General features: G+C 55.0%; 1 protein-coding gene across 1 annotated transcript; it reads right to left on the bottom strand.

The window, feature by feature from the left end:
* Positions 1-309: 309 nt before the first annotated feature.
* Positions 310-10,724, bottom strand: LOC100355436 (UL-16 binding protein 5-like). The gene is made up of 6 exons (XM_008253902.5): positions 10,518-10,724; positions 5,223-5,415; positions 1,991-2,248; positions 1,327-1,602; positions 853-958; positions 310-494 (listed from the first exon to the last, which is right to left on the bottom strand). The coding sequence occupies exons 2-6, from the start codon at positions 5,308-5,310 to the stop codon at positions 482-484; spliced, it is 741 nt and encodes a 246-aa protein (XP_008252124.3). The 5' UTR covers positions 5,311-5,415; positions 10,518-10,724; the 3' UTR covers positions 310-481.
* Positions 10,725-12,299: the final 1,575 nt, after the last annotated feature.

The raw sequence follows: 12,299 nt of genomic DNA, 5'->3' as shown, positions 1-12,299 counted from the left end.
GGTGCCCCGACCGGGACTAGAACCCGGTGTGCCGGCGCCGCTAGGCGGAAGATTAGCCTAGTGAGCCGCGGCGCCGGCCTAACCCCAATGCCCATTAACTGAAGACTGGATAAAAGAAATTTTGTGATGAGTACGTATGCATCAACTGTTGAATTCTTTACTTAGGATATGCTAAGTTGATCTCTGTATATAAAGATAATTAAACATGAATCTTAATGAAGAATGGGATGGGAGAGGGAGTAGGAGATGGGATGGTTTGCAGGTGGGAGGGTGGTTATAGGAAGAAAAACCACTATAATCCAAAAGTTGTAATTTTGAAATTTGTATTTATTAAATAGAAATTTTAAATAAGAAAGAAAGACAAAAAAAAAAAAAACAAACTTGTGCATCAGCCTTCTCTGGCAGCCCAATGTCTCCATCCCATTTGCCTCAAGTTCTTCAAGCTTCCATATCACATCTTGCATCAACTGCACGGGTCAAGCTAGTGAAAACACCTAAGGCACAAAGGCAGAAACAGCAGAAGATCACCTGATAAGGAAAAGGGTGGGGTAGGGATGGAGGAGACGGAGGGATGGATGGTGCTCTGCATGTTCAGACTCTCAGTGTGGATTTTTTCTGACTACACTAAGAGTCCCTGGGGAAGGTGCTGGTGACTCAGAGGGTGGGGCTCAGCTTTCTACTGAGGAACATGAGGTCTGCTTCTCCGGGACTCATCTCCACACAAGCAGGTCCAGCTCAGAGGGCAGGGGTGGACTCAGGGAATCCCTTTCCCATTTCCCAAGCCAGCCATCTGCCCCGTGCTTCCCTCCCGTGCTGCCCTCCATACCTGTCACTCAGAATGGCTCCCCTTACCTGACAAGGAGGACTGAGCCGGTGAGGAGCAGGAGAAAAGTCCAGGACATGGGCATGGTGGCCGTGACCTTGGATGGGACGGCTCCTGAGGTTGTGGGTGGCTGCGCTGAAATGGAAGCAGAAGATTGGAGGCCCCCATGCAGACTCCAAACCCCAGGAGAGGCCTTCCAGCTCCTGCTCCTGGGAAAGGCAGCCATGCTGTTGCTGTCATAGGGAGGGACACAGCACTGGATCACGTTCTCAGACACACACACACAGACATGCACACACCGGCACAACACACACACATGCATTCATGCCTACATCCTCACATGCACACACAGACACACAGCATGCACACAAATCCATGTTCCCACACGCATATCCACCGGCAACCACACCATTGCACCAAAACCCTTGCACACACACACGCACATGGTGGCTTCACCTCATCTCCAGGGAAAACCCCTTCCCGCCACCCCTGGCCCTAGTTACCTGTAGACTCCAGCATCTCCTCCCTGGGCAACAAGAAGTTCCCCAGCCACCTTGTGCAGTCTCCCACGGACACCTTCCGCAAGAACTCAGTCAGCTGCCTGTCATTCTCCCAGGTTGTCTTCAACCAGCTGGCCCCAGGATGAACCTCTGTCCACATTCTGGCGTCCAGGTCAAAGAGGAGGCCGATCTGTCCATCGAAGCTGAACTGCCAGGACCCGTGCCTGCCGCCGCTGGCTCCACGCCAGCAGCACATCCTGCCCTGCAGGCTCAGGGGATCTGCCCCATTGGAAAGACATTGTCAGAGATCAGTCTTGACAGGTCCTCTGCCCCACCTGGGATCCACTTCTCCCATCCGTTTCTCTGGTATGTCCTGGCCCTGCTCTGTCCTCTGCATCCTGCACTTCCTCCTGGGGCACCTGAGTGGGGCCAACTTGCAACTTCACAGAAACATAAGGAAGTCCCCATGCCCAGATCAGTCTTGACAGACCCTTTGCCCCACCTGGGATCCTGCATTCCCGTCCCCTTTGCATCACCTGGCCCTGATCCTACCACTCCCACCTTGTCGCTGGGCCTCCAAAGGAAGAGCAGTGTCCAGTTCTGCACATGGAAATCCTCAGTCCTGGTTCACAATACCTGTCCTCTGCCCAGGGACTTTCAGGCTCACCCTTGCTTGTGGAACGTTTCATTTCAGCCACTTGCTGGTTGAGGGCGTCCACCACATCTCGCAGCATTTCTGTCTGCTCTGCCCAGTTGTCAATGGCATCCACTTCCCTCCCAAGGGGGTCAAAAAAGCTGATCTTAGTGAAGCTGCAGTCACAGTGCAGAATCCTCCTGTCATCCACGTGACCTTGAACATCACACCGTTGCTGTCCAGGTCTGGCCTTGGGATTGACAGTTATGTTGTAGCAGAGGGAGTGAGCATCTGTGGAAGAGAAACACGAGTGAGGTGTGGGGATGAGAAAGGACTCACACTCAACCTCTCCCCCAGCTCCAAGACACTCAAGAGCCCACCTGATGGGCGGGGCTGGGACGCAGGGAGATCACTTCCTGCCATGGCAACTCCATCACTGGCTCCTGACTTTCTCCCACCTGTGCTCCTTGTAATTCATTCAGGTTCTCTGACCAAGTACACAGGGTCCTTGGCATGGCCCCTGAGACTCAGAGGGAGCTGGTGACAGGAGTCCTGTGTAAGCACACACAGTCCCTAAGCTCACATGCATCTGAACAGAAACTCCGACACCACGTGCTTAGGAAGTGCAAACCATGGTGTGCATGGTCCCTGGGCAGCCACTGTCTTCTGGGAGCATCTGGCAGAACTGACTCCAAGAGGCAAGAGAAAGACAGAGACAGGTGTGCCTAGGAGGGCAGGACTGAGAACAAGGTTTCCCGAGAGGCAGGCAGTGGGAAACAGCAACGGCTCTCACTGCACGCCTCTGGGTGAAGGAAAGTCTAGGTAACTCGGGGAGTGAGCACACGAGGACACCAACGTCCACCACCAGAGACCGCAGATCTCCACGTACATCCCATGGATGCCGGTCCTGGGTAAAACACAGAACTCGAGCCCAGAACTTCAGTTTCCTGAGCTGGAGCCACCCGTGCCCCTCGCCTGTGAGGAACTCCTGGTGGACGCCCTGTGAAAGGCAGGTGTCTTGTTAACTGCTCCGGAGGTACTGGCTGTAGGTTAGGTAGGAAGTGAGCAGGGAGGGTGTTGGAGAGGGACCCTGGGCCACAGAGGGGCCTCTGGAGGGTGGAGAGAGCAGCAGGTCTGTTAAGTTCACAGTCATCGCAGGCTCCCATGGCTGGAGATCACAGGAAGCCTGTCAGGAGGGGTTGGGCAAGACCTTGACATCTGCCAGCTCACATTCCTCCCTTAAGGGAGGCCTCTCAGCTGCTGGGAGCTGTTTGAGTGGCAGCCCTGCAAGCACAGGGTGTGAGTCATCCTCCCCTGCGTGTGGAAGAAACTCCTCCTGCAGGAACTTAACACAGATTATGGGTGAGACCACCCTCTAAGGTAGCTGAGTCTGCTGGACAGGTGGTGAAGCAGGTGAACACTGGGTGAATACCAGGCTGATTCCCAGAATTCCCTCTGAGAGGATATCTAGTAACCAGCTAAGGGCTTGCAGGCCATGTAGCATCAGCTGCAACCACCCCGCTCTGAGCTTCCAGCACCACAGGAACCTCAGACAACACGTGGGTCTTCAAGGTGCTCACAGAAAATACATGTTCCCAGGAAAACAGGGACTCTGTGTGCACAGGTTTCAAAACATTTTCTGCGCCCAATTAGACACCTTTTCATCCCATCTCTCCACAAATTGGTTGAAGATGTGAATGAATGAATGAATGAATGAACGCGGTTGTATTTGCCCCATTCTCCACGGCCAGAGCTCTGTGCTGGGAAAGGGGCTGTGTCGGGCAACTCCTACCTGGAGAATGCTAGCCTGGACCTCCAGTGTGGACAGGCAAGGCCACACCCACTACACAAGGGACGTCTACCCATTTCAGTGTGGTTCTTGGTATGGGACCGGACTCACGAAGAGACGGGGGGCATCCGGCCACAGGCTAGGGGGGACCACACAGCCTCCCAGCTGCCATCATGAGCAGGGCTCCTCACCCACGAGGTCATTCAAGAGGCAGGCCTGGCAGTCGCCACTGGACATGATTCTCTGGAGCCGGGGGTATGGGGGCAGGGCCAGATGAAGCAAAGCAGCTGCAGGAGCAGGGAGCCTGTCCCCAGATGCCAGCACGAGGCAGCACCACTCACCCCGAGGTGAGCTCACACCTGCGGCTGCAGGGAGTGTCCCCACGTGGACCCAGGACTCCGCTGGACAGCACAGAGGTAGCAGCAACGCTACAAACCACAGGACCCCACTCCTCTCCCTGTGGCCACCAGAAGCTGCAGCAGGACAGAATCCACTGCTGACTCTCACACACACACCCGAGACTCCACTCGAGAAGGACACCCTGCGGGCTGGGGCTCCAACAGCCGGGGCATTGAGGATGCCACGAACCTGGGGTGGGCAAATGGGACCCTGCTCAGATCTGGGCCCTAGTTCCTTTGCAAGTTGTCCCTGGCTGGTGGTGTCACTGAGGCCACCAAGAAAAATTGAGCAGCTGGGGAGACAGATGACTCAGAGCCAGTAAGTCCCCTTTGCACACAAGTTGGCCAGCTCCTCTGAAAACAAGGCTCGTCACCTATAGTGCTGCCTCCCAGCAGCGAGGTGAAGTGCAGGACAAGGTGCCTGAACCCAGGGTGGTGGTGGGGGGATGGTGGCCCCATCCCTTCAAATTCAGGTCCTGGGCTGAGGTCTGGGTGTGCCTGCCTGGGGTGACCTCAGGCAGCGGAATGACACCATCAGGTAGGGGAGAAGTCAGGACCTGCCAGATGAGAAAGGGACAGATTGGACCTGAAGCCCGGGGATCCTGGTCCTGTGCCAAACTAGTCTACAGGCTTCCAGTGACTAAGCGACTCAGGACAGACCAGGCCGGATGAGAAAGGCAGACTGGCAGGGAATCCCTGTGTTCCTGGTCCTGTGCTGAGATGGCCCCGGGGCTCACAGGACTCATCAACTCAGGAGTGAAGTGGCCTGATGAGGCTGTGAGCGGTGGGGATAGTGGGTGGTGGCTGGCAGCAAGTGGACGCTTGTGGTTGGAGGGGGAGTTGTGGTTGCAGAGCGGAGTCGGGGGATGGCCTTCCTGCAGGGTCCGCACTCATTCACGCCCCCTGGCTCCGTGCCCACTGACCCCAAGACGGGCCTGGGGCACCATCAGTTTCCACTGCCCCCTCCCATCCTCCTCCTGTGACCTCTAGGAGAAGGGGCCTCAGGGTAGCCACAGGCCCGCGAGGAGGTCTCCACCCTCTCTCCCAGGCCCTGCTCCCCTGCCCTGAAAGCACTCACCGGCCAGCAGTGCCCGGAGCCCGGCTGCCAGCAGAGGCAGGAGCAGAAGCAGCAGGGACGTGAAACAGCGCAGGGGTAGCAGCTCCATCCCGGAGTGAGTGAGTTCAGCACTGACTGCGTATTTAAGGACAGCCAACTCATTTACATACAGTTACAAGGACTTTTTCGCGCCACTGGCTGCTGGCCCTGTGCCCTGGAAAAAGAGGTTGGAGTCAGAGCAGTTCTGAGGTAGCAGGCTGACTCCTGTCTGCCAAGTTACCTTTGCCCGCTTTCTGGCTGGGTGGAGTCGCTCCTTGGGAGGCTCAGTGCAATCCAAGACATTGTCAGAGTCCAGCACCGGCATGGCCTGGAGCACTGCAGGTGACAGCTCCCTCGCTCTCTCTCTCCCTCATTCCCTCGCTCTCTCTCTCTTCCTCTTTCCCTCTGTGTGTGTGTGTGTGTGTGTGTTGCTCTGCCTACAGAAGGAAAAGTGGAGGGAGGGTGGGGAGAAGGAGAAGGAGGAGGGAAGGAGGACAGACAGAGAAAGAACATGTGGGTGGGCTGCAGGGAGGCAGGCAGGCAGGCAGGCAGGCATCCTGGGTTCCTGGCCTTGTTAAAACCCCACTCCCGGGTGCAGAGGACCTGGGGGGCTGCTGTTCCCCTTGCAGGGCGAGAGGTGTGGATGGAGCACCCCCTGCTGCCCACTGCTGTCTCCGTTGCGAGGAGCGCGAGCTCATGGACACTAGTACATAAATAAAGCACACAGTATTTAGGAAACAAATCTTCTATCAAGTGGAACAGTTTGATGCTTGGCATTGTTGTGCCTGAGCGAGTGCGGACAGAGGAGCGCCACACACTGAAGAGTTTGAGAGTCCTTTATTGCTGGCGGCCTAGAGGGGGCTCATGCCCCAAGAACTCTCGCCCAGAGACCCAAAGCAGCAGGGTGTATAAAGGCAAAAACTGCAAAATCGGGAGAGGAATACATGGTCGCTAAGATGGTGAGGGAGCACATAGTTCCTGGGGTCAAGATAACCTAAAACCTATGCGAAATTAGTATCCATTATAATCTTGACAGTACCAGTTACAGTCTTAACAATCATCAATTAGAATCTTGACATTAATCCAATTATTGGTTTTAATTATATGTAGGATATAGACAAATCACATTTTTATCATTACCCCGGGTACAACCTTTCTACTTTCAAGCTTGAGCGACCATGCTAGGGGGTTTCTGTGCTTTGCCAAGTGAGATGTAGTGGACTCCTGGTGTCCGACTGTTTTAGATCATAGTTTCAGACCAGACTCTCATGGTGGGGGGAGGGTGCTTTCCCAGAATGGAGTCTCAGGTGCTCCACATGGAGTCCCTTCTGTCAAGGTGCTGCTTCAGCATCCAGGCTCTCTTGTGCCCTCACTATGCCAGCAGCAACTGTAAAAGGGTCTGGGCTTCCACACTCCACCTTAGCTGCCTCAGACCCCACATCGAAGGCATGGCATGCATCCTTCAGGGCAACAGTTAGGCTTTGGCTTCCCAGGCTGTGGCTCACGCACAGTGCACACATAAGGGACAGGGTGGGAGGTAGAAAGATAAGTAAAGTTAGAAACCTTGGCCAGCCATTATTAACCATGTCCACACAAGAGCCCACGACTGTGTCCGCGGTCCCTAGAACAAGACAGGTACCCTCTTCACCTAGCAGACAGGCATTGTGGGCCTGCACCCAGCCCACCATATGCGTTCACACCTCACATTGGGTGCCAGTTGCGGGCTCATCCTGGGAGTCCCGCACACTGTCTGCATGGGTGGGGCACCAGCACTCTTCCATAAGACACACCGGAGACAAGTTTCAGGGCACACGACAGCTTTATTAGCACCAAGCACACCTTGTAAAGGGCAGGCAGAGGGCGCATAACTGATTCATGGCAGCACTAATTCTATAACTGAAGGTGGTATTTTGCCGATATGCTTCTCAATCAGCTTGAAGGTCACATAGGCTCCTAGCTTTCCAGGTGGGCCTGGGCCACACCCAGGAGCGGTTTACCTGATTGGCAGAGGCAGGACTGGGGGAAACATTCCTGGGGCTCCTGGGCCTGCCAGCACTCAGATAACTGCATGGGCTAGGCAGGCAGTCTCACGGGATCTCCCACAGTGGAGTGTGCTGCATTGGGTCGCTGGGCCAGAGTTAGAACAGGGAATGGCAAGCACAAATAGTGAAGAGATGGGATCTAAGTCATAGCACCAGTGTTACTGAACTGGGGCTAATGGCTCATGACAGGTTAAAATACAGAATCAATACATAAAAACAAAATGGTACAGAAACTAACACGAAAAGGAGGGCACAGGCAGTGTCTTGCAGTCTGGATACAAACTCTCACTGGCACGGCTGCTTGCAGTCTCTCTCCTTATATTCCGTGTTTCTCTTTGTAACTTGGGTCTTAAACTGGGCTCTTCCAGGTGTTAATTAAAAAAGCTAACAAAAAACAAAACAAAACAAAACAAAACAAAAAAGGACTCTTTGACCAAGTCTCCCAGGTCTTCCCTACTCCCTCAAAGGAACACTTTCACATAGGACTCTGGGCCACTCAGCACGGGATCTGGACTCCTGGGCTAGGAAGTGCCTACATCCTTCCTCAGCCTGATGAGGTCACAGGAGACAGAGACTCGTCCTGTTTCCCAGTAGAAGAAGGAAGGGGCCAGAGTCGCTGGGTATGGGAGCTGTAGGTGAAGAGAACTCCATATGAGCGGAGCCGAGAGGCCCAAAGGGCTGCAAGCACTTTCCACGGCCCAACAATTCCAAAGGCACCCAGTGGTGAATGTCCCAGATAGGCAGCATCATGTCAGTCGTGTGGTCACTGTGGTTGATTCCAGCATCACAGATGGGAGAGGCCCTGGTTAGAGAAAAGACAGGCGATGCCCTGCTCCAGGACAGCCCCGACTACTCCTAGAGTCCTCCGGTCTCAGGAATTCTCCACCCTCCCCCCATCAGATGCAATAAAGAAGGAATCTTCCTCAGATTCTCAGCACAGATGCTGTACACCTGCCCGCCCACTCTGCCACTCCGGAGAGTGGACTTTGCTTACAACAAACCTTGCTAGTTCATTTTAACCTTGGAGCATCCCACAGTTCTCTTCCTGCAGGGGGACCAAGATCTTAGACACATTCTCTAGTTACAGGAACGCCCTGCGCTCTGCCTTAGGAGTTGGTTCCCAAAGGCCTTCCCACCCCTCATCCTGGGATGGGCTCAGCCTCCTCTTTGTTTGGAGGATGAATCTCTCCGAGAACGACCCCTCAAGTGGAGCGTCCATGCTGCTTGCTGCCCACAAACCTGTGCCTGTGTTCCTGTGCCCCAGTCTCCCGTGACTGGGCCCTGAATCTGCGCTACACAATCCTGAGCTGGCTAAGCCTTCTTCAACCCACAGGCCATGAACCAGCTGCTGAAACCTGGTGTAGGAAAGGGCCCCTCCCTCTCCCTCGCCCTCCACCAGGCTGGCTCGTGACAGTGAGAATTTCTTAGAATTCAGAGATCAGTCTAGACAGATCCTCTGCCCCACCTGGTATCTACTTCTCCCGTCCGTCCCTCTGGTATCTCCTGGCCGTGCTCTGTCCTCTGCATCTTGCACTTCCTTTTGGGGCACTTGGGAGAGAGAGAAAGGGGAAGATCTTCCTTCCACTGGCTTACTGGCTCACTCCCTAAATCGCTGCAGATGGGGCAGGGACCCAAGTACTTGGGCCATCCTCCACTGCTCTCCCAGGCACATTAGCAGCGAGTTGGATCAGAAGTGGACCAACCAGGACTTGAACTAGCGCCCATATGGATGCTGGCACTGCAGATGGCAGCTTAACACACTGCACCACAGCACCAGCCCCCAGGGCTATTCCTAATGGAGAATCAGGACATGGGCTCCCAGTGTCCCGTGCCACTCGCAGCAGGGACAAGCATAACATGTGAGTGTGACTCCTGGTTTGAGACTGGGCCCTGGGAGAGAGGAGGCTTCTGGTCATGGGCTCTCAGTGACCACCAGCCTCAGGGTGCCGTCATGAGCCGGACTCCTCACTCCCTCGGTCATGAGAAAGGCCCAGCAGCCACAGGTGCACAGGATTCTCAGCTGGCAGAGCAGGGCCGGAGGGAACTCAGCGACTGCAGGGGCAGGTGGCCGGCTCTCTGAGATACCAGCACTGAGGCAGCACCTCCTGCCCTCAGCTCACACCTGCAGTTCCAGGACTGACCCTCTGGTCCACGTAAGCCACGCGGCTGCTGGGTAAGAGAGAAGGGACAGTAGGCCCCAAACCACAGGACTCCACTGCTATCCCTAGAGGCCACCAGAAGCCACAGGCAAGATAGGACCCACTGCTGCGTCTTACACAGGCAGCAGGGACTCCCCCTGAAGCCACCTTGGCAGGGTTGCACCCAGTAGTCGGGTGTTCTCATCTGGGGTAGGCAAAGTAGGATGGCGGCCAACTCTGGGCTCCATTCGCTTGCATGGCGTCTCTGTCCGCCTTGGGAATGGGAGGAGTCGGCAGGAAGCTCAGGCAGGGACAGGTGAGCTGGAGTTTCTGCCTGCCCCGCACTGTGTCTCTGCGCCCCTCACCTGTCAGCCCAGGATGCCCACTTTCCCACCACACCCTTGTGGCTCATCCAGGACCAGGAAGCAGGAAACACCATGATGGCCATGTGGAAATTAAACTCCACCTGGAGGCACCTTGAAGCCCCAGAGTGCCGCACACAAGCCCAATTTCACTGTATTTAGGCATTCGGTTAGGGCGCCTCCCTCTATCTCACGGGAGGCTGATGGAGCATGTGAATCCCTCCCTCTCCGGCTTCCCCTCCCCCCACAGGTAACTGGGGCCCACGCGTGACAGGTATCTCTGTGTGGGGTGGTCCACAGGCACGTGTGAGTGTATATTCTCTGTTAAATAAATCCCGCTCTCACGTGAGCCTGGTGGTTTTTTTTTTTTTTTTTTTTCCCCTCTGTTATAAACTCTTAGCTCTGTGAGGCCAGCACCGGGAATAAAGATTCAATTGCAGGCCCACATCACCTGCACATAAGGCAGGTGAATATGAGACAGACATGAGGCAGCCACAGCTACACTCTGGTCGCCTGCTCCCCTCCGGGTCCCTATGTCAGAGGCTCCTGCCTGTGAGCTCTTGGCTCTCAGCCAGCTGCAGCTGCAGGACGCCCCGTGGTTTCTGCTGCCATTGCTCTGGCTTCACCTCGTGCCCCAGGTCACATTTTGCGGGGATTTCTCTGGCCAGCTGGCTTCTGCCCCACTCTCCTCGCCAGCGCCCTGCGGAGGTGCGGCAGCGCCAGTGCCCAGCTCACCTGCTGCCCGCGCCGCGAGGTGCCGTCCCAGAGGTGGAGCGGAAACCGGAAGCAAGGAATGAACTTGCCTACTCCAGCCAGTGCTGCGCAGGACCAGAACACTGGAGTTGCCTTCTCCACACCGGGCACAGGAAAGGGGCTTGTAGGACGTGCTCACAGGTGGTGACTCAGAGCCCGGGGCTCAGCTGCCTGGTGCTGACAGCCCTCGCTTCGCACTTCCTCTCCGCTTTCTTAAGGCTTTTTTTTTTTTTTTTGAATTGTTTATTTTTATTGTACGCGCAGAGAAACAGAGACCTTGCATTCATTGTCTCACTCCCCAGCGCCTGAAGCAGCCAGGGCTGGGCCAGGAATCCAGGACCAAGAACTGCATGTGGGTCTCCCGGGAGGGTGACAGGGGCTCTGGTACTGGAGCTCTCACCAGCAGGGAGCGCGATCCAGGGGGAGTGGCAGGGACTGCACCCAGGCACCCCCTTAGGGATATGGGGTTCCCGAGGCTGCGGGTGCAGCCTCTTCTTCAGATATGCCCCCCCCCTTCCTGTTTTCATAAAACAAAGAACTCATTAAGAGTAAAAGCAAACTTCTCAAAACAACAACAACAAAAAAGAAAGTCTGGCTGCTCAGTGTGTTATACCCGAAGCGAGACCCGGAGAATTTGGTATTGGGGGATCCCCCGAATGCCCCAGCCCGGCTGCCGCTTCTGTGCACTCCCTCTGCGTCACTGGTAGCCCAGATTAAAGAGGTGGAGGAAGGGCGGGGCCGCTTGGGATCTGTTTTTAGGCAGTGGGAAAGTGCCTGGGTTGTTTCTGTTTAGGAGCCAATGACTCTGCTCCAGCTGCGGAAGGCACCCAGTCCCTGCCTAGGTGGCTCCATGAGGAGCACGCCCCCAGATGGCCTTGATGGGTCCTGTGGTGGGGTGCACAGCCTAAAGACACAGGGAGATTTTGCGGTCCAGTTAGGAGTCTTGATTAGCCAGCTGGGGGCTGCCTTCTCACAGAGCAAGTTCGGAGAGAACAGCCAGAGCTGCAGTGCTGGTGGGGGTGGTTTTACAGGCAAACTCTCTTCTTATTTGTCATTTGATCATGTATGCAAGCAGCCAAGCAATGCATAGAAGTGAGAAGGGGTTAGCCACTCAGCCAGTTTTTTTCTTTTAACTTTTCTTTTCATTGTTGCGGTCGTGGTCAGGCTGAGTCATTCTGTGTCTGTAGCTGGGAGAAGGCGGGAGGAGCCACAGTACAGTGGGCTTGGCTGTCATCAAGCGAGCAGAGGTACAGAAGTCATAAATCGGCCAGTTAAAAACCAGCATTTATGTTTATGAACAACGGGCCCTGTAACTAAAGCAACCAAACAAAATAATCAACAGTGTATGACAGCCGGGCGTGCTATACCCTGTAGACAATTTCAACTTTCAGTCACCTGTCACAGTCCTTCGAACACGGCCTGGTCCACTGCTGGTGGCTACTTGCCCACCAGGGTTGGGAGTTGAAGACCTAGTGCATCTGCATGTCAATGTCCTGAATTCATGCCCCACCCCCCACTCCAAATCACTGGTTATGGGCTGTTTCAGTTTTCTATGAATTTCCCAATTTTTTTTTTTTTTTTTTTTTTTTTGACAGGAGGCACGTATGGTGCTTTGGTAATCAGGAAACAAACAACACCGAGCAGCCCTGGGAAGATGCTTTAGGACCCACCACGTGTCCCCACGCCCTGACCAGGTGGCCCCTGCCTCGTAGGAGCCCCGAAATAGTTTTGTGGCCATGCCTGGGCCCTGAAGGGATTATTTAG

This window comes from Oryctolagus cuniculus, chromosome 5 (assembly GCF_051225735.1).
Source record: "Oryctolagus cuniculus isolate XC-2025 breed Fujian yellow rabbit chromosome 5, ASM5122573v1, whole genome shotgun sequence".
In the NCBI taxonomy this organism is placed as follows: domain Eukaryota; kingdom Metazoa; phylum Chordata; class Mammalia; order Lagomorpha; family Leporidae; genus Oryctolagus; species Oryctolagus cuniculus.
Note: the sequence above shows the minus strand (reverse complement) of the source record. Positions and strands in the feature narration are given on the sequence as shown.

Coding starts and splice junctions, on each gene's coding strand:
- LOC100355436 (XM_008253902.5), bottom strand. CDS start 5,310: ATGGAGCTGCTACCCCTGCGCTGTTTCACGTCCCTGCTGCTTCTGCTC. Junction 1,603..1,990: donor GAAACGTTCCACAAGCAAGG/GTGAGCCTGAAA, acceptor CCAATGGGGCAG/ATCCCCTGAGCCTGCAGGGC. Junction 959..1,326: donor GGAGATGCTGGAGTCTACAG/GTAACTAGGGCC, acceptor CTTCCATTTCAG/CGCAGCCACCCACAACCTCA.